Source organism: Ailuropoda melanoleuca, chromosome 5 (genome assembly GCF_002007445.2).
Source record: "Ailuropoda melanoleuca isolate Jingjing chromosome 5, ASM200744v2, whole genome shotgun sequence".
In the NCBI taxonomy this organism is placed as follows: domain Eukaryota; kingdom Metazoa; phylum Chordata; class Mammalia; order Carnivora; family Ursidae; genus Ailuropoda; species Ailuropoda melanoleuca.
This window is the reverse complement of record NC_048222.1, coordinates 128,514,430-128,533,949: the sequence shown is the minus strand read 5'-3', so window position 1 is coordinate 128,533,949 and position 19,520 is coordinate 128,514,430. Positions and strand designations below refer to the sequence as shown.

Below are 19,520 nucleotides of genomic sequence, written 5' to 3'. Positions count from 1 at the left end.
TTATTTATTTGACAGAGAGAGAGACAGCCAGCGAGAGAGGAACACAAGCAGGAGGAGTGGGAGAGGAAGAAGCAGGCTCACAGCCGAGGAGCCTGATGTGGGGCTCGATCTCATAACGCCGGGATCACACCCTGAGCCGAAGGCAGACGCTTAACGACTGCGCTACCCAGGCGCCCCCACTTACATTTTTTTTTTAACACATGTGTATATCACTTTATAACATACCAATATATTGCTTTGGGATAATTGTTTATTTTATATATGTCCTAAGTTTTAATCCTTTTATTTATTCATTCAATATACACATTGCCAAGCATACTACACATTTGGCTAGATGTTAGGGACTTAAATAAATAAGGTTTATTTGTTTTTTGACAATCCTGGGTCAAAAATATAAATGACACCTTAATGATTTGTGTTAATGCCTTAAAATGCTATAATTTAAAAGTATTTATATTTACATAATGTGAGGAAATATTATTAAAAAGATATTTTCTACATACCTTTTCATCCTTTCAATATTAATTAGGTTCATATATAATACATATGGGTTCTCCATATATTAATTGAGCCCTGTATGTGTCAGGCATTTTTCTAGGTGCTAGGGATAGAGTGGTAAACAAAACAAAATTTCCTACCCTCAGTGGGCTCACATTCTGGTGTGTGTATGAGAAGGTAACAAATAGAAAACAAATTATATAGAACATGAGGTGACAATGCTATGTAGAAATAAAATACAGAAAGGGATAGGTATATATAATACAAGGAAAGACAAACTTCTCTGAAATGAAAACTCCACATTTTAGTGTTTAAAAAAAAAAGAAGGAAAACCACTAAGTGAGATATAATTAACATTAACGTTGGCTTCCATTAGAAAACATAAACTATAATTTAATTGGACTTTATAAGGATTAGAATGCCAAATAAATGCCAAAGAAACCTCTTAAATTTTAATAATTTGTGATTACTCCAATTGCAATTTTCCCTAATGAATTATAAACACGAGCAAAATATTTATTTCAAAGACAAAACCAGCACCGCTAAAGCACAATGTGAGCGACCCCTGCTGGTCACAACTTCAAAGGTAAATGAACACAAAGATCAGAAATTAAACAGAGATTATTATTATATTACGATTAGTCAGGTACTGTGCTAAGCGCTTTATGTGCATTATCTCAGGTATTCTTCACAATAATCGTGTGAGTGGTATCATTTTGAGTGCCCAAGTTCACACAGCCCTAAAACTGTCTGTCTGGATTCTGAGCTGGTATTCTCACTGTGCAGCAGTGTCCTTTCCCCACATAATTGTGTTCGCTGGGGACTTGAGTTTTCACTTGAAGAGCTATCTAATCATTCAAGAAATATTTACTGAGTATCTACTTTATGCCAGACACTGTCTTTAACCTGAAAACACAGTGGTGGAAAAGACAAATAAAATACCTGCCTTCATGGAGTTTATATTATTGTGGGGGAAATTAAGTACATGATATAATTTCAGATTGTGGTGGGTGCTATATGGAAAAACAGACCTGGATAAAGGGACCATGAATGATGGGATTGGCATGCAGGAGGGCTGTATTTTAGACAGGAAGGTCAGGAGACTTTTGAAAAGATGTTGGAGCAGGAACTTTAGAGCTGAAGAGCTAGATAAACAAAGCCCTGGGAATGAGCACTACAGGAAGAGGAGCCAACAGGTGTGAAAGCTCTGAGGCAGACACAAGCTTGCTGTGTTTAAAGAAGAATAACAAAGGCATAGCTCACTCCATTCCAGTGTAGGGAAGGAAAGACTTTTCCTTGACTCACTTAGTTTCTGTGTCTAGGGCTGTGAACGGAACTGACAGAAGACAGATTAATGGAAAAAAAAAAGTACATATATTTATTATATTTACATGGCTTGGGGTGGTGATGGAAGGCTTGATTAAAAGAAGTTTAAAATCCCAAAAAAGTGGTTGGGTTGTCACCAAACCCAGGAACATACATACCATTTTAACAAAGAGCAATACATAATGGGGACATGACAGAAGAAAAAGGGGTTTGGGATAAGGGAGGTAAATGGTGGGAAAATGACTAGAACATATAAAGGGGAAATTAATGGAATACAAGGGTTATTTTAATAAGGTTTATTTGTACAGACTCCTCTTGGTGTCAACTCCCCATCTTCTAAGAGAATGTCTCCTCTTCCTGATACAAAAAATTTATGCCCTGCTTTTAGGTAAAAAAGGGAAGGACGCTTCCTGTATCTAGTGTTTCTGGAGCTCAAAATAATCAATATGCCAAAGTGGTATATTCTGCGGTGGTAATGTTCACCAGCCACACCTACTTTCTGCTACTTATAACAATAAATGTCATTTATTTTCCCTTCACCTAAAAAACACTATATCTTTACAGAACAATTTCTTACATGATTTCATTGCCACCCCTAATAGCCACTTCACATTCTAGTTATATTTCAAGACTGTTCAAGTTCCAGATCTCTCATTGCCTGAACTCCTATGGTATATCTTAACTACAATACATACTATAGTATTTAGTTATAAACAAGTGCTTCACAGTATTATGCAAATATTACTAATTCTGTAATAATAACTGTATTTAAAAGTCTAATTTAAAAGTCCATACCAATGAACTGCATGACTTTCTAATGAAGTGTGAGGGTGCTATCAAATTACCAAGTAGTCTTTTGAAGTAGAGCTGAATGGAAATTTCTAAATGCCTCTAATTGTTACAAGAGAGTGAGATCATGGATGGAGAAAACATTAGACATCCTTGAACAACTCTTTTTTAACCTTAAAGGTGCAAACTACCTTTAAAAACGCTTGTAAATTATATGAAGGCAAATAAAATTATTAAATTACTAGCTTATATATAATACTGCTTTCATTTAAGTCATAAGGAGTCTTTACTATTTCAAGTTTTCTGGAAGTCTAAGAATTTTCTTAACCCTGGTTCTCAAAGGATGGTCCAGGGACCAGCATTAACATTAGCAATAGCAGCAGAGAGCTTATTAGAAATGCAAATTTTCTGGCAACACACACCAACTGAATCAGAAACTCCTAGATGTGGGGCCCAGCAGTGTGTTTTCAGCAAGCCCTCCAGGTCATTTTGATGCACGCTCCAATTTGAGAACTCTTGTCTTAACCTACAGCAAATCTCTCAAGACCATGTATTTGAAGTTAATCAGTGGCTTGAAAAGTCCGTAATATACTTAAATAATGCTATCTTAAAACAACTGTTTGGCATTGTAACTTAATGTAAATATCTTTAAGAAGTAATGTCCAAATCAAAAATCTGCTTTGCTCTACCTTAAATTTAACCTAAAAGTTATCTTTTATTTTACACATTCACATAATTAGTACTAACGTGTTTTACCATAACGATTTACTCCCTGATCCCAATTCAGTGCTACCACTTGAGTACTGAAGTTCAAATACCTAAGTAAAAATGTTCCAAGGTATACTCTGGAAAACTAAACACAAAACTGTACTCTGTGCTGCCCTCTGCTGATTCATAAGGCAAACTTCATCTATTTAAAGCACTCCTTAATAATCCCGATAAACATTTAATCAAGCTATTCATTACACATGAATAATCTATCACTTAGCTGTAAGAAAAAAACTGGGTGAACCTTTAAAAGGTTAATTTCATTGTTAGTTTGAAACTGACCTGCAACTCCTACTTGATGTGTAGCATATCCTGGTAATCTGCTGGGTCCCTCTCCCAGCCACAGTGTCAGCGTGGATGAATCCGATTCTGCATGGTGAAAGCAGAAACCCAGGGAAGCAGCAGGGGCAATAAATCGGCTTTGGAGGATGGGAATGTGCAGCCACACCGCTATCCTACCTTCTGATCTCCACTGCTGTACTGCAGCTAAAATGAAGATGAGGATAAAAACCTGTAAACATTTTCCAGTGAAAGGAATAGAAGAAATAAACTCATCTCAGGTGTTACCTCTTCCAAAAAGCCATCCTAAAACATCCACCTCACTTAGTAGTTAGCCAGGGAGGGGTGAGGGAGGGGGAAATCCCAAAATTCTCTGTTCACTTCAGCAGCATGGGAACTACCATGTTTTATTGTAATTAGTAAGTCAGTATATTCATACCACCTGACACAATGCTTGGCACATGTGTTTATCACTGTATTAGACCCACTGCCTTTTAAAGAGGTGCTCAATATTTGTAGAATGAACAAAAAAAACTTGATTTAAACAAAATAGAATACCATTTCAATGCTGTTCCTTTTAATAGCCTTAATCTTTATAAATGACTATTATGGGCTTCTCACACTTCAAGAGTTCTGTCATAATTTTTCTGGCTTATAAATTTCAATGTGGTTAAAATTCTAACTTTGTTTTTAAATAATGTATACCAGTCCTAGAAAAAAAGCTGAAAATATAATGAAGAAATCAAAACTTCATCTTACTAGCATGCAGAGATAAAAATTTAAATTTTGACATTTTTCCATGAATATAATTTTGGAATTGACATCACACCAGATATAATTTAAGCGTATCTTTTACTAATAATAAACATTTTGCTAGGTTAACAAAATTTTGTAATGAACATAAGTGTTTAATGACTGCATAATTTTCCTCAGGTATGCCAAAAGCTACTTAACCAGCCCCCCACTCCTGGATATTTAGATTATTTCTAATTTTTTTTTTATTAAATACCAAGATGAATGTAGATTTTTCTGTTTTTGGCTTCTGTAAGTTCTCTTATTTTATTACTTAAGATTGAGCCAGAAGTAAAGATGCTAACATTTGGTCCCTACTAAGTTCCAGACACTCTACATATATTATCTCATTAAGTTCTAAACAACCTGAAAGGCAAGTATTATTGCCTCTTACTTATGGGTGAAGAATAGTCTTAGAAAAACTTCTCAGATTACTTTCTCCATCCATCACCTCGCTTAATCTTCACAATAATCTTGCAAATTGCGTGCCTTTGTGGTGGTGGGGAGGCTTGATTATTTAATGGTTCAATTTCTTTTCCTCCTCTTCTCCAGCTGTGCAGTGACTCCCTGTGAAGGACCGTGTTCTCTACCTCTTTAAAAGGCAGTGAGTCTAAGACAGTGACAAACACATGGGAGCCTTTCATAAAAGCTTCTTGATTTGGGGCTATGGAGTCAGATCCTTCTCACCCACCTCTTTCCCTGATTTAAATCTTTTTAAAATTGATGTAAAATTACATAAAGTGAAGTGCATAAATCTTAAGTGTACATTTAATGCGTTCTGACATATGCATACACCTGCGTAACACACTCCAATAGATTACAAAACATTTCTATCATGCCAGAAAGTTCCCATATCCTCCCTAATCATTCTAATCAAGTGAAAAAGCTAGTGTGACTTCATAACAAACTTTGCTCTAGCTTAGAGGCAGCATAATGCATTAAGAACAGATTCCAGAGTCAATGCAAGTTACTTAATCTCTCTGTGCCTCAGTACCATCATCTTTAAAATAAAGGTAACGGTATCTACCTCAGTTATGAGGATTAAATGAATATTTGTAAAGTTCTTAAAAGTGTCTAGCAATAGGAACTCATAAATGCAATAGACTGTTTTATTAAAAAACTATAAAGTATATAGCACTACACATATTATAGCTTCCTCTAATTTATCTTTGATCACCACAGGCATCCAGTAATTAAGGTTGACATTAAGCAACCGAAGAGGCAAACATTTTTAGCGGTGGTTTGCTTAATGCCTGGCTAAGCACCTGTCAGAGCCTGGGGCTTGAAACAGGGATGCGTGACTCTAAACCCAACCCTCATGCTTTGCCTTTTTGACTAAGAAGTGCTTTAACCACCTGGCCACTGATAAGTGTGTGCGATAAATACCTGTATCTTTCCACACATAAGTGGATATATTAGAGGATGAACATTGATTTGATTCTCCTACTGCTGAGTCAGCAATTATTCATAAGTAGGGGAGAAAATGCGGTGAAGAGATAAGTAGTTTGGAAAGGAGAATGATTAATGTATGAAATAACTAGCTCAATTATATTTACATAGATGTTCACTTGCCATATTGCTCAAAAGGATAAAGATTATCCGAAGTTTCCTTTCAGAGTGAGAGGATCTTACCATGGCTGAATTTCCGTGCTAGGCCTTCAATTGGAATGGAAGAACCATCGGGGGCAGTCTGAAAAACTCCCAACCAAATCACGGGCTTCTCTTAAAGCGAAGGCTCCTCCAGCCAAGCTTTCTTTCCTATCTTTAGACTTACTTCAAGGAGAGTGGAGAGTTTTCTTAGTAAAGACTGTAACCGCCCACTACCCTCCCTGGTTCATCATAAAAGACTTGTTGCTCTGTAAGTAGAAGCAAACTCTAGTTCTTGATGCATCAGCCTGACCCAATTTGTGTACGAGAGTGACCCCTTAGAACCTCTCTGGTCCACTCATTGTCCACTACTTGTATAGTTTTGTCTCGGGCAAAGTGCCCCGCAGAACTAAGGCCCGGTAAACGGTAGTAAATAATAATGAAATAATATTCACACTACTGAGCGTGAATGGCAGAGACCATGCTAAGCACATCATATGCATTACTCAACTTAACCCTCAGCAATCCTCTGCGTTACTAACCGGATTTACGGAAAGGGAAATGGTAGTTTACAGAACTTGCCGAAGGTCACACACTAGAAAGTTTATCAGAAACGAGGGCTGCCGATCTCAAAGTCCGGGATAGTTACCATTTCACCCAACTGCTTCAGAAACCTCCCAACAAAGGGCACAAGAACGAAAAGGGGGAAATTGGTGGGTCAGGGCTGCCTTCTCTCGCTAGGGCTCGGTACTTGATTGGCGGAGAGCGTGTCAGGTGCATGCGGGCCCGGTTACTTCATCAGAAAGGCTCAGGAGCCGGGGAACCCCTCGGACCAGGCACACTTGCCCTGCAAGCCCCTCTGGAATGAGGCGGCGTCCAGGTGGTCCAGTGCGCCGCGTTGCGCCAGCCGTACCGAGACGCCCCCGAATCTGTCCAGCTCTCCCCGCAGCTCCTCTGCTCCGGCATGGGGGTACAACCTGCAACCCCGACCGTTCGAAGCTTCGCGGTGCCCTGCCAAGAGCCTTGCGCTGTAGGACTGCAAGAGCACTGCGCGCCAAAAACGCCCACTCGGTAGCGGCGGCATTGACACGTCTGAGTCCCACCAGGAGCTCGGCCCCTAAATCAACCTTCCTTTGAGTTCCAGAGCTGAGGTCCCTACCGTAAATTTTAGAAGAGTGCCACCCACCCGTCTCAAAGTTGCGCTAACGTTATTACTTTTTTCTTTTTTCTTTCGTTTTTAGCCCTATACCGAAGTAACCGCGAAGTCCTGTCCACCAGCTCCTCTCAGGAATTTGCCCGGTTCCAGAAAAGCTGGAGAGAAATTTTCCCACCACTTTCTTTTTCTAGTTGAAGTCAACAGACGTTTATTCAGGGATGATATGGGAATGGCGGGCAGAAATCCCCAAAAATCCTGTCTTTCAGGAATTTACAATCTAAATGACGGTTGTGTCCACGCAATCCGTCAGAACCTCTTCAACTTCTTCAAAGATGGCGGGTTCTGCAAGTGCTCCATTCTCCCTTTCCACTGCGTTCCACTTGGGGGATTACGGCGCAGGGCGGAGTCTCGCTGACTTCTGCCCCGGAAGTTTTTCTTCCAGAGAAACGAGCACGTTGAGCCGGCTTTGCGGTAACCTTTTACAGGCTGCTTTCTGATCATGTCTTCCAAAAAGAACAGGAAACGGCTGAACCGAAGCGCAGAGAATGGTTTAACCTCGCCCTCTTCTGCTTCCTCTCCTTCGGGGCTCTCGGCTCCTTCTGTTGGGCCTGGCACGGCGGCAGCGGCCGGGATTCTGGTGGTGACCCACTTCTTAGAAAACGGTAAAGAGTTCTGGTGGGTGGGAGACCTGAGGCCCCTCAACCTGAGAAGAGTAGACTTAGTGATGCCGCCCTTCAGGTGCAGAGGCTTTTGAAAATTGGGCGAGGCACAGGTGTGAGAGTGGCACACAAGTTTGTACACCCGAAGCCGTGCCTGCAATGGAGAAGTTAGGCAGAAACAGTTTATCCGTGGATAAGTCACGCCATCACTTTTGTAAATTGTTTTGAATTTGTTAGTTGCACTTGAAACAACTTTGCCTCGTTTAAGATTAACGACATATTTAACTGCAAAATTGCTTAAACTTAGCGAACATAGGATCTATATACCAGAAGACTAAACACTCGGTAAACATGTGGATACATCCTTCTTAAGAGATGTCGCTGTGTTTCTAAGAGTGAAAGGCTTTAGGGTTTTTTCTTCTACACAGGTTCTGGTATTTAATAACAGCTACCAATTACATAGTATTGTTATCAGTAGGTTGGTATACATATCTCATTTAACCTTCATAGAAGTCCTGAAAGATGGGTACTGTATTATTAAGCCTTTTTTACAGAGGAAAATAGTTAATGTGATTGGCTCCAGGTTCCACAGGTACTAAGTGACTTGACTTTAAAGCCCTTATCCTAGATCAGAGCTCCCTTGAGTTAGGAGAACGGATTTATCTGAAAAGTTAGTTGGTAAAGCTTTTATGTGTTGAAGCTGTGTTATAGCTTTGGAAAAAAATGGAGCACCAGCTAAACTGGTGGCAAGAATTTTATGTCTAATGCACACCCTAATGACAATCTTAGAGTTGACACAGTGTTTTCAGTTTCATTTAGGGATCAGAGGATAACTTGTTCTGTCCTGCATATTTAATCCCTTTTTCAACTGGATTCTTCCCATTGAAACTTAAACCTGCTGATTTCTCTTACATCTTAAAATAAAAGTTCCACATTTTCTTTTTACCACCACCCTCTCTCCTTCCATCCTTTCATTGCCAAATTTCTTTCTTTTTTTTTTTTTTAATATTTTATTTTTAGGGGTGCCTGGGTGGCTCAGTCATTGAGTGTCTGCCTTCTGCTTGGGTCACCATCCTGGCCTTCTGGGATCCAGCCCTGCATCAGGGCTCCCTGCTCAGCGGGAAGCCTGCTTCTCCCTCTCCCACTCCCCCAGCTTGTGTTCCCTCTCTCGCTGCCTGTCAAATAAATAAATAAACTCTTAAAAAAAAATATTTTTAAGTAATCTTCCAACTTGGACTTGAGCTCAAAACCCAGAGATCAAGAGTCGCCTGCTCTGCTGACAGAGCCAGCCGGGTGTACCTCTTTGCCAAGTTTCGTAAATGGAGTAGTCTCTGTCTCCTCATCTCTCACCTACTCCTTAGCCTATTTAAGTTTTGACATCTGTCCCATCATTCTATGGAAACTGTCCCTGTCATGGTCACTGATCATCTCCATGTTGATAAATATAATGGACAGTTTTTCTTTACTTCCCTTACTTGACCTCTCAGCAATTTTTGGCAGTGTCTATCATTTCCTTTTTCTTAAAACGCTTTAATTTTGGGGGGTGCCTGGGTGGCTTAGTCAGTTAAGTGTCTGCCTTTGGCTCAGATCATGACCCCAGGGTCCTGGAATCAAGCCCCTCATTGGGCTCCCTGCTTAGCGGGAAGTCTGCTTCTTNATCTCTCTCTCTCTCCCCCCCCCCCCCCCCCCCCCCACCTCTCTCTGCTCCAATAAAGAAATAAAATCTTAAAAAAAAAAAAAACTTTAATTTTTGGCTATGTGCCATTAAACTATCTTAGTTTTTCTCCATCCTTTTGTTGGTAGGTAGATTTTCAGATTCCTTTGCAGGCTCATTTTCTATTTGGCTGCCAAATGTTTAAGTTCCTCAATTCTTAGTCTTAAAACCCTCTTTTTCTCTGTATAAATCTTTCTTTGGCAAGTTCATGCAGTGTCCAGAGTTTTCCATGTATACTCTCATCATTTTAGAATTTATATTTGTAATTTATACTATTTCTGAGTCTTGGTTCAGGTGTCTTCTAGATCAATACTACTCAAACTCTGTAGGGAAAGTTTTTAAAATATGTCACAGCTCAGCACTGTTGAAAAATACAATAAAAAGAAATAACTAGAAAAATAAGTTTAAAAATAGAAATTTTAATTAGATTCAACAGATGTAGGATTACTCTGTCCAATTGTAATAAAAGCTTCTAAACCCTTATTTGCTGTACTTACCCCATCATGAACCAGTAACAAATAGTTTGTTGACCACACTTTGTATAGCATTGTGTTGTACATTTTTTCTTGGATTTGTCTTTCTTTTTTTAATATTTTATTTATTTACTTTTTAATTTATTTACTTATGAGAGAGAGAGAGAATGAGCTGCTGGTTGGTATAGCCTACTGCCCTGGGAGGTCTTGATCTTCCTTACGTGGCCCCTTCTTGTCTCCTGCCATTTTGCCCGTACTCTTTTCCTTAGATGCACAGTGCTGCCTTCTGTCTAGTACTTCTCTGTACAAGCTGTTCTCTTTGCCAAGAATTATCCTTTTTTCCTTTTTGTTTAGTTAATTCCTACTCTTCCTTTGGATCTGAATTTAAACATTACTTCCTTGGAGAAGCATTCTCTGTTTCTTCCAAATTAGATTCCACATAATAGGCTCTCTCAGCACTCTTAGTCATTCTTTCATTGTATTAATCTTAGTTTGCAATTACACAGTTATTCAGCGACTGTTTAATAACTCTCTCATCCTATTAGATTATAAGCTGTGTGAGGCCAAGGACTGTCCGCTTCAGTTCACTTTGGATCCCTGGTGCCTAACATATTATCTGCCGTGTAGTAGGCACATAATAAATGTATGCTGGATGAACAAATGAAGAGTGGGTGGTTGTTTGAAATTACCTTTACTAATCTGGCACATGAAGTGCTCAATAAATGTGTAGTTAATTTATGGGGAAAGTGGACATTGAGATGTATTTTTAAAGTACAATATTGGAGGAATGAGGACTGGTGAAAGGAATTGTGTGGAGGACAGCTTGAGTAGATTTGAATGCTGTAAGAGAACGCGTGGAGATGTATTAGGAAATAAGGCTAGTGGATGAGAATTCGAGCATGTGATTCATAGGGAGGAAGTGGAGGTATTTAGAGGACCTGAGATTTGTCAAATCCTGGTGCATGGTGAATGTGCAAGATAGGATGGAAGGAAGTGAAGAAGAAAACCTAGAATCTTGCCAAGGACTGAATACACCTGTGAGGTACTTATCATGAGGGAAGGGTAATTCATTGAGGTTTAGGAAGAAAGAAGTGGCAGAAACTGAACCTTATGAGGTCACCAAAGGGATACTTTGCCGGTATTGATGAATAAACTATGTAAGAGACATAATGTTCATAGCAAAGTTTGGGGCGCCTGGGGTGGCACAGTGGTTAGGCGTCTGCCTTCGGCTCAGGGCGTGATCCCGGCATTCTGGGATCGAGCCCCACATCAGGCTCCTCCGCTATGAGCCTGCTTCTTCCTCTCCCACTCCCCCTGCTTGTGTTCCCTCTCTCGCTGGCTGTCTCTATCTCTGTCTCTGTCACAGAAATAAATAAAATCTTTAAAAAAGAAAAAAGTTCATAGCAAAGTTAAATTTCTTTTCAGCCTCATATTATAAAATATGCTTATTTTATAAATGTTCAGTATTAATCTTAGCTGCATGAGAGTCTTTGTTTTTCTATATTTGTTCAGCTGATGACAGAAGGAAAATACATGTATTGGGTAGTTATTTTGTAGTGGCAAAAATAATTAAATCAGACATGGTTTTGGTTTCATTGACTTTATTCCTTTTAAATTATAAAGTATCTGTTTTTTATTATTAAGAAACACTAATATTAGAGAACTATGATTATGGTATATGTGTCTAATAATAAATTTTTTAACAAAGTTTATGACAGGCTAAAATTTCGTAAGTGTTTCATCGATTTTGTGCTGAAAAGAAGAATGCTGTCTAGTCATCTACTATGTTCATTGATTGCGTGGATATTGCAACTTCTATATTTGATGCACTCCTAGGCATTGGATATACAAAGATGAATTTGAGCCAGTTTGTGCCCCAAAGCAGCATATGGTTTAGGAGAAAGTCAGACTATAAAACAAGTGTACATTATGATGATAAATACTAGTATCTGGCAGTCTAGGGTGCTGGAAGAATCAGAGGGAGGACCAAATGTGGAGCTTAAGGAGGTGGAGGGGTAGGGTGGGCATGTTAGGACATCGTTTTCAGAGGTGTTTGCAGCTGGACTGAATTCTGGTCCCTTCCTTGGCCAAAAGTTGAAAACGATGGTCATTTTAGTCAGTGTGTGCTTACCTAAGGAATAAGACCTGTGCTATTATCTTACCCATGTATTCTTGGGATTAGAAAAGGAAAATATCTGGTATCATGTGGATCAGAAATAGAAATGTAGTTTAACCCTCCAGAGCTAAATGCCAGTTCCCCAGCTCAAGTCTTTGAATACCAGTAGTCATCTCAACTAGAATCTGTAGTACAAAAGATTACTGTGCAAGTACGAAAAAGCCTATTGCAGGTATGTTTGTTTTTAAAGAAATTAGAGATTATTTGTCTTAAAAGATGAAAACTAATACCTACCCCATAAGACATCTTTTTTTAGTTAGCATTCGTCAGTCAGTGGACCCTCAAAAAGGCTTGGTTTTAAGTCTTTCTGTTAAAAAAAAAGGAGGATTGGAACTGTGGTTTCTCTAGTGTATGGTAAGTGCATTCATGTGGTTATGTGGATAGAGGATTTTTATTTACTTCAAAAGAAAGCAGGCATTAACTTCAGCTATAAAATAGTATGAAAATAATTTTCTTTCCTTTTTTGGTAGATGACAAAGTTCCTAAAACATTCCAGAATTCCCTTGTTCAACTTGGACTCAACACAATGAAATCTGCAAATATATGTATAGGTCGACCAGTGTTGCTTACCAGTTTGGATGGAAAACAAGAGGTAAAGAGTCTTTTTGATTTTTCATTTTTTTTTTCTAAACTAATTAGAAAGATTTGAGATTTTTTAATTTTAATTTTCAACAAAGCAGTAGTAATTGAAAAACTGTATTTTAAAAGAGCCTCACATCTATATAAACTTTTCCTTCCTTCAATGTCTGTGACTCTCCTGGGAATAGTAGCCCCTAAATGTCATAATGTAGAGAGAGGCCTTTCCTCCGGAGGTAGTGACACCCACAGTATCAGCCCTATTCCCCTGTTAGTTACATTTTTTTTTCACAGCAACACTGTTTGGGAGTAAGAAAGTCCTGTCTTTTGTATACAAATATTTGATTGCCCTCCCTGTTTTCAGCTGTTTGTTCTTGCTGCTATTTATCGTACTTGAGGCTAGAAGCCCAGAACCTTTCCTGGTTCTTCCTTGCTGCTGGCCTCTACCTCTGCCATTTCTTCTGCTTCTTCACTGGCCAGTGTTCTCTCATCTTGTGGGGTCCTCTGAAAATGATTTGAAATCTGTTATGTGCTGATGGTACACCTCTCATTCTTTTCATTGTTCTTAAAAAGAAAAAAAGTCCTTTGCTGTGTCTTGTGGAAGACTATAAATGCATGAGCTCAGCCCACTATTTGGAGCTGGAAGTCTTTGCTTCTCTCCCTTAACATTTAAGTCTGATGAAATCCAGGTTCTCATGAAGCTCTTGCACCAGGTGCTTCACTATTTCCTGGATGTAGTTTATGCTCCAGGCTATAACCTTACAGTTAGCTTGTCTTTAGTATTTTTTTCCTATTTTCTTTTCATTATTAAATGTTAATGCCTTTGTCTCTTTTCCTAAATTACCTTTTAAATCTTCAAATCATTGTCACTATGGGTTCATTCCTAATCTTCACAAGAAGGTACAATATTTATCTTAAAAGTTTTTTGTAACTTGTCAAATTGTAACTCCTTGGTGGTAAGGATTGTGTTTTGCATATCCATATGCTTGGCTGTGCTTAATTTCCTGCTTTATAAATTAATGATACTCTGTGAATATTTTCTCATATTTTTATTTCCTGTGTTCTGGGCAGGTCTATACGGCCTGGCCTGTGGCAGGATTTCCTGGAGGCAAGGTTGGCCTGAGTGAAATGGCACAGAACAATGTGGGCGTGAGGGTTGGTGATGCCATCGAAGTCCAGCCTCTGTTGGGTGCTGTGCTACAGGCTGAGGAAATGGACCTGGCACTCAGGTTTGGCTTTTTTCTTTGGTGACAATCTGGATCAGTGCTGCCCAGTAGAAATAGAACAAGAGTCACAAATGTGAACCACTTATGGAATTTAAGAAGGAAAATGAAATTGGTGAAATATTTCATTTAATATTTAATTTAATCATTGTTTAAATATTATGTATTATTTAAATAGTTATAAAATTTTAACTTCTAATAACTATAAAATCTATTAATAAAATACGTTTCAAACTAAGTCTTGAAAATCCAGTGTGTATGTTATACTTGTAGCACATCTCAGTTTGGACTGGTCATATTTAACTGCATGATAGTCACACACAGTGAGTGGCTAGTGGTCTACGATATTAGACAGCACAAGCTAGATGAGTACACCTAATGTATGGACTAGAGACTCACTAATGTCCTGTGGTTAGAGTGAGTATGCCCTGATATTTTAGGTGAGAGGAATTAGTATTGATGTATATTTAACAGTAGTTTTCGTCTTGTTTTACAGTGTAGTCAGGGCTGTTGTAAAGGAGGGATTAGAGTACTGTGAATAAGCAAGAAACAAGTTTTAATCAAGACTGTTCCAGGGGTGCCTGAGTGGCTTAGTCGGTTAAGTGTCCGACTCTTGGTTTCAGCTCATGTTGTGATCTCATGGGTCATGAGATTGAGCCCTCCACATTCCCACGGGCTCTGCCGCTCAGTGGGGAGTCCGCTTGAAGATTCTCCTCCTCTGCTCCTTCCCTGACTCGTGTGCGCTCACACTCTCTTTCTCTCTCTCGAATTTACTCTTTAAAAAAAACAAACGACTTCAAGCAAAGTACCCGATTATATATTTTAACTTGTTGATTATTCAATCTAGTACAACAGTTATTTCTATCAGATTTTTAAATAGTCCCTTACCAAAGACTAATTGAATCACCTTATCAATACAGTTAACATTTATCACTCATCCTCTTGGATACTCTGTATCTAATAGGATTGTAACTCAGTTTGCATATGCAAGTCTCATCAAAATTTGTTCACAAAAAGCATCCTTTGGTACTTTAATATTATCCTTACTAACAGTTTTGGGGATGTGTTTATATGCAAGAATCACAAAACATTTAACAATCATTAGCTTGATTTTATTTATTTTTTTAAAAATTTTATTTATTTATTTGAGAGAAAGAGAGTGCTCGTGCATGCGCACAAGCAGGAGGGCGGGGCAAAGACAGAGGGAGAAGCAGACTTCACACTGAGCAGGGAGCCTGACTCAGGGCTCCATCCCAGGACCTTGGGCTCATGACCTGAGCCGAAGGCAGCCCCTTAACCAACGGAGCCACCCAGGCTCCCCTCATTAGCTTGATTTTATTATGTTTTCTTTTGCTACTTTTGTAGATTCCAAGCTCGAGCTTTATCCTATTTTTCTTTTTTTATAAACCAGGAAACTTTTATCAGATTAATTAACAACATTTCAACTAGCAATAAAAAGGAAGGGGAAGAGAGAACTCAACGTGTGTTGTGCACCAGCCGTGTACTAGCACACACATGCACACACATTTTTTCCCTCTTCTCTCATTTAGTCCTTCTGCAAGGTGCCCATATTGTCCCTTTCTTAAAGATGAGGGAATGGGCTCCGTGGGAAGTAACTTACTCATTATTTTATGGGTTAGGTAGTAGTTCTACTTAGATTAAACAGTATTGATCTTTAGACTGTTTTGAGACAGTGCTGCAGGTTGCAGTCATCAGTTGACTGGATTTTTTGTTGATCTAACTAGTGTGACCTCTTGAGGGCGCAGCAGTCTTAGGTGATAACAATTGTCTACTATTAGAGGAACTGTATGTTTTAAATGGAAGCTTGGTTTTTAAAATTTTACTAAAAAAAAAAAATCTTGTGTTTTAAATGCAGCAGCAGAGCTGAGATAAGAAACTTAATTTCCAATGAGAAAAATCAGTAATTGTATTCTGCTGATTAAATCTTTCAGTTGCCTCTGAAAAGTTTTATTAGTAAGGTTAGGGCTCCTTCTAGTGGAAGTGATTTTATCTGCACCCATTCTTTTTTTAAAAGCAAAAGTCAATTGAGTATTTTTACTCATACATATTTGTAAGTATCTTCTAGTCAGAGTTTAATAAATAAGAATGATTTAAGTAAGTATAACTGGTTTCAGAGTTCTCTAAGCAGAAGTGAATTTAAGCATTTAAGGAGATCAATTTCCTACGTAGTCTGTATATACATTTGATTTGAAATTTCCTTCTATTTTTCTCTCTCTCCTGTATACAAATATACAGTTTTCATTAGTAGCAGTAAGTATGTTCTATAAAGTTGCTGTGAACACTACATTAGCAAGTACTGAACCATTGCTTCTAGGGGTATGTGTGTTTATATATACGTTTATAGTTAAACATATCTTTAATGTATATTATATATAATATACACTAATAATATATTTAGTGCATATTTAATATACAAAAATACGTATATCTTATATACATTATAATCTTAACTCATTCTGATAGATTTTATCGTCTTCATTTTATAAAAGAGAAGCCGTTGTTCAGAAGTGTTATGTGACTTGTCCGAGGCCGCCTCTAACACATATCAGAGTTAGGACTCAAATCTCTAGCTGGCGCAAGAGCTGGGACTTTTTCTGTGCACTGCACTGCCTCCTACTGTCTCCACTCTCCAATCTCTTGTTATCTGTGAAAGAACTGAACAAGAGTACTTTTTCAGCCTCAGCTAGGAAAGTGCTTAGTGACTCAAATGTTTCTGCCTGTTCTGTGCATGTCTATGAATGATGAGGAAAGCTCTGCTGGTATTGATTTTAGGGTTACAAATAAATTTTAGTAAGTAGTTTAATCTGCAAATAATGAAGTTGACTATATTGGTTTTGTTTATTGCTCCAAGTATTTGGAGAACAGGGCTTAGATTTGGACCAGATGGATCTGCTAATATACCTCTTCCTGAACTGAACTATTGCTTCTCCACTGATCTGTGGCAGAGCTCACAACTGTAGGCCTCCTCTGCTGATATGGGCTACTTACATGTGGGGAAGAAGGCAAAATGCATGTATTCTGAGAACTCTCCAAGAACATGTTTCTTTACAAGCATAAGGATTTTTAGATGTCCCTACTTCCTGTATGCAAGCAAACTTCTAGGAAGACAGTCATTAGTAGAAGAAGGGGTTCTTATTTTTCCCTTTCTGGAGAAAGGTCTGTCCTTTCTCCAGAATTAAATTCCATTATACCATTACTCTCCTTTTTTCTTATTTCTACCTTTTCAGGTAATATCCTATAAAGTACTGAATTTTCCTGAAAGATAATTTATAAATTATAGAAGGGGAATCAAGTAAGCTATTAATAAAAGCCTTTCTCCAAGCTAGGCAATTTCAGAAAGAGAATGATTAATTTAGGCCAGTGTTTTTCAAATGGTTTTGGCTATGACACGCAATAAAAAATACATTTCATTGTGATTCAATGTCTGTATACATCCACAGCTACAGGGCACATACGCACTCATGTGTGTATAGCTGTATACATGAGTATATGCGTGTGTGTATGTGTGTGTGTGTGTAAGATGTGTATGTATAAGAAAGTAATGCTTTTCTAAGCAGTATTTTCCCTTTCCGTGTGTGATGTACCTTGACATTTTGTATTCTATCAAAGAAAAATGCTGGATGGGATTGACTGAAATGATTTTGTGATCCACTAATGGATAGTACTCTACATTTTGAAGAGCATTGATTTAAGTCATTAGGACACCAAATTGCGAATTATATTTTCATGGCTATTAGAAGTATCTGAAAAGCATAAATCATTCCCGAATTGTATAAACCATTTCCAGTTTGTAAATTATTCTTTTGACTAGGTCTGCATTACAGCTGTGTACATGTAACTTTATATTACATTTAGTTTCTGGTGTGCTTAATGCTGATTTCTATTTCCCCCACCCTTTAGTGACAAAAATGTGGATATTAATGAAGAACAATTGACTGGTTGTCTTCTGAGAAAACTGGGTGAGGCGTATATTTTAAATAGTTCTTAAATTGTAAGAAGCAAGGTAGCAGTAAATAATGTGTCTTTGAGGTCTTGTATAGATCATCATTTTCTTCAACATAATGTGGAGTGTGTTCTTCTCAATGAATTAATGTCCTTTCAGGATAGGAATTTTTTCTCCCCAATTAATTGATTGGCCGTTGAGCATTGGAGAGAATAAATGACTTATCAGTGGGAGAACTGAGACTTTTAACCCTTGAGCTCTTCCTCTTTCCAGTGAGAAATGTTATCTTGGAGTATTAGTTGGATGTGTCATTTTAGGTTCATTTATTATTGGATGTGGAATGCCAGGCTATTTGTTGATTTAGTTGATAGAATCCTAGCTGTATTGAACATGGAGAATTTTAAAGAATTATCTTGTCCTTCTGTCTCCAGATAGTGCTCTGTCAAATGGGAATTGTCTCTTTTTTATGGCAATTATTTTATTAATATTCTTAACCTTTGATTTAGTCTTTTCAGTCAGATAGTTTTGTTAATAGATGGAATAAATTGCTATTTAAACATGAAATGGGTGAACAGTTATGCTAACACATATTTAAAAAATTATTTTCTAGATGGCAAGATTGTTTTACCAGGCAACTTTCTGTATTGTACATTCTATGGACGACCATACAAATTACAAGTGTTGCGAGTGAAAGGGACAGATGGCATGATATTGAGGAGACCTCAGGATGACTCTGACACTGATGCCCCAGGAATGGCCTGCGAACGGTCCAGCAGAGAAACCAGTACCCTGGATGTATCCCTACAGCTAAGCCAGTTAGATCTGGAAGAGCCTCAGGACCCAACATCAAGCAGTACTCCTTGCAAGCCAGTAGATAACAGAATGATAAATAAAGCTAGTGACATTTTGTCAGATGTTACACAGAGTCCTGCGGACAGCAGTGGACTTGGAGTAGGGGAAGTCACAGGACTTAAATGTAGTTTTGAGTCGGCCAGAGGAGGAAATGAGCACCTTGTCAATGAAGAGAGATTGCTAAAGTCAGCCTGTGTGGGAACAAAGTGCAACACTGATATTTTTTATTATATTTCTTCAACAACAAGAGTCAATTTTACAAAGATTTGTACAAATTCAAAAGAGCAAGACAACCAATTCAAAGTAACTTATGACATGATAGGAGGCTTAAGTAGTCAGCTGAAAGCAATTAGAGAGATTATTGAATTGCCTCTCAAACAGCCTGAACTTTTCAAGAGTTATGGTATGATTTCTTCAGTGTTTTGCACCAGAAGTATTAAATTCAAACTAAAAAACAGTTGGCTTATTCCACTTATGTAATAATTGCTCACCCTCTTTTCTTGTTTTTCTTTCCTGAGTGGTAGGTATGGTAGGAGGTGTGAGTTGCTTTAGGAGATGCCAGTTAAATGAGCGTTTTTCCATGGTTGATCTCTTTAGGTTGTAATGTGAGTTAATTGCAGCCTTGTCTCTTCTAATTGCATACTTCCACAGTTGTTTGTCTTGGATCTAGAACTAGTATCTTGTCATT

The 19,520-nt window shown here is 38.2% G+C and overlaps 2 protein-coding genes across 10 annotated transcripts in view; one reads left to right on the top strand and one right to left on the bottom strand.

Annotated features, from left to right (window-relative positions):
* NUDT6 (nudix hydrolase 6) overlaps nt 1-7,184 on the bottom strand; it is a 44,841-nt gene extending 37,657 nt beyond the window's left edge. For 8 of the 9 annotated variants that reach the window (XR_004625849.1, XR_004625850.1, XR_004625851.1 and 5 more), the window contains exons 1-2: nt 6,886-7,184; nt 3,664-3,867 (exon numbers count right to left, since the gene is read on the bottom strand). Coding sequence is in view for 5 of the 9 variants with exons in the window: in XM_034661652.1 (XP_034517543.1) it covers nt 3,664-3,867; nt 6,886-7,123 (442 nt within the window). In the remaining 4 variants the exon portion in view is untranslated. The remainder of the gene's footprint in view (nt 1-3,663; nt 3,868-6,885) is intronic. The other variant, XM_034661657.1, reaches the window with a different exon arrangement.
* A 108-nt stretch (nt 7,185-7,292) lies between these two features.
* SPATA5 (spermatogenesis associated 5) overlaps nt 7,293-19,520 on the top strand; it is a 341,316-nt gene continuing 329,088 nt past the window's right edge. The window contains exons 1-5 of the mRNA XM_034661740.1: nt 7,293-7,857; nt 12,688-12,809; nt 13,865-14,022; nt 17,938-17,996; nt 18,591-19,235. Coding sequence (XP_034517631.1) covers nt 7,695-7,857; nt 12,688-12,809; nt 13,865-14,022; nt 17,938-17,996; nt 18,591-19,235 — 1,147 coding nt within the window. The 5' untranslated portion in view covers nt 7,293-7,694. The remainder of the gene's footprint in view (nt 7,858-12,687; nt 12,810-13,864; nt 14,023-17,937; nt 17,997-18,590; nt 19,236-19,520) is intronic.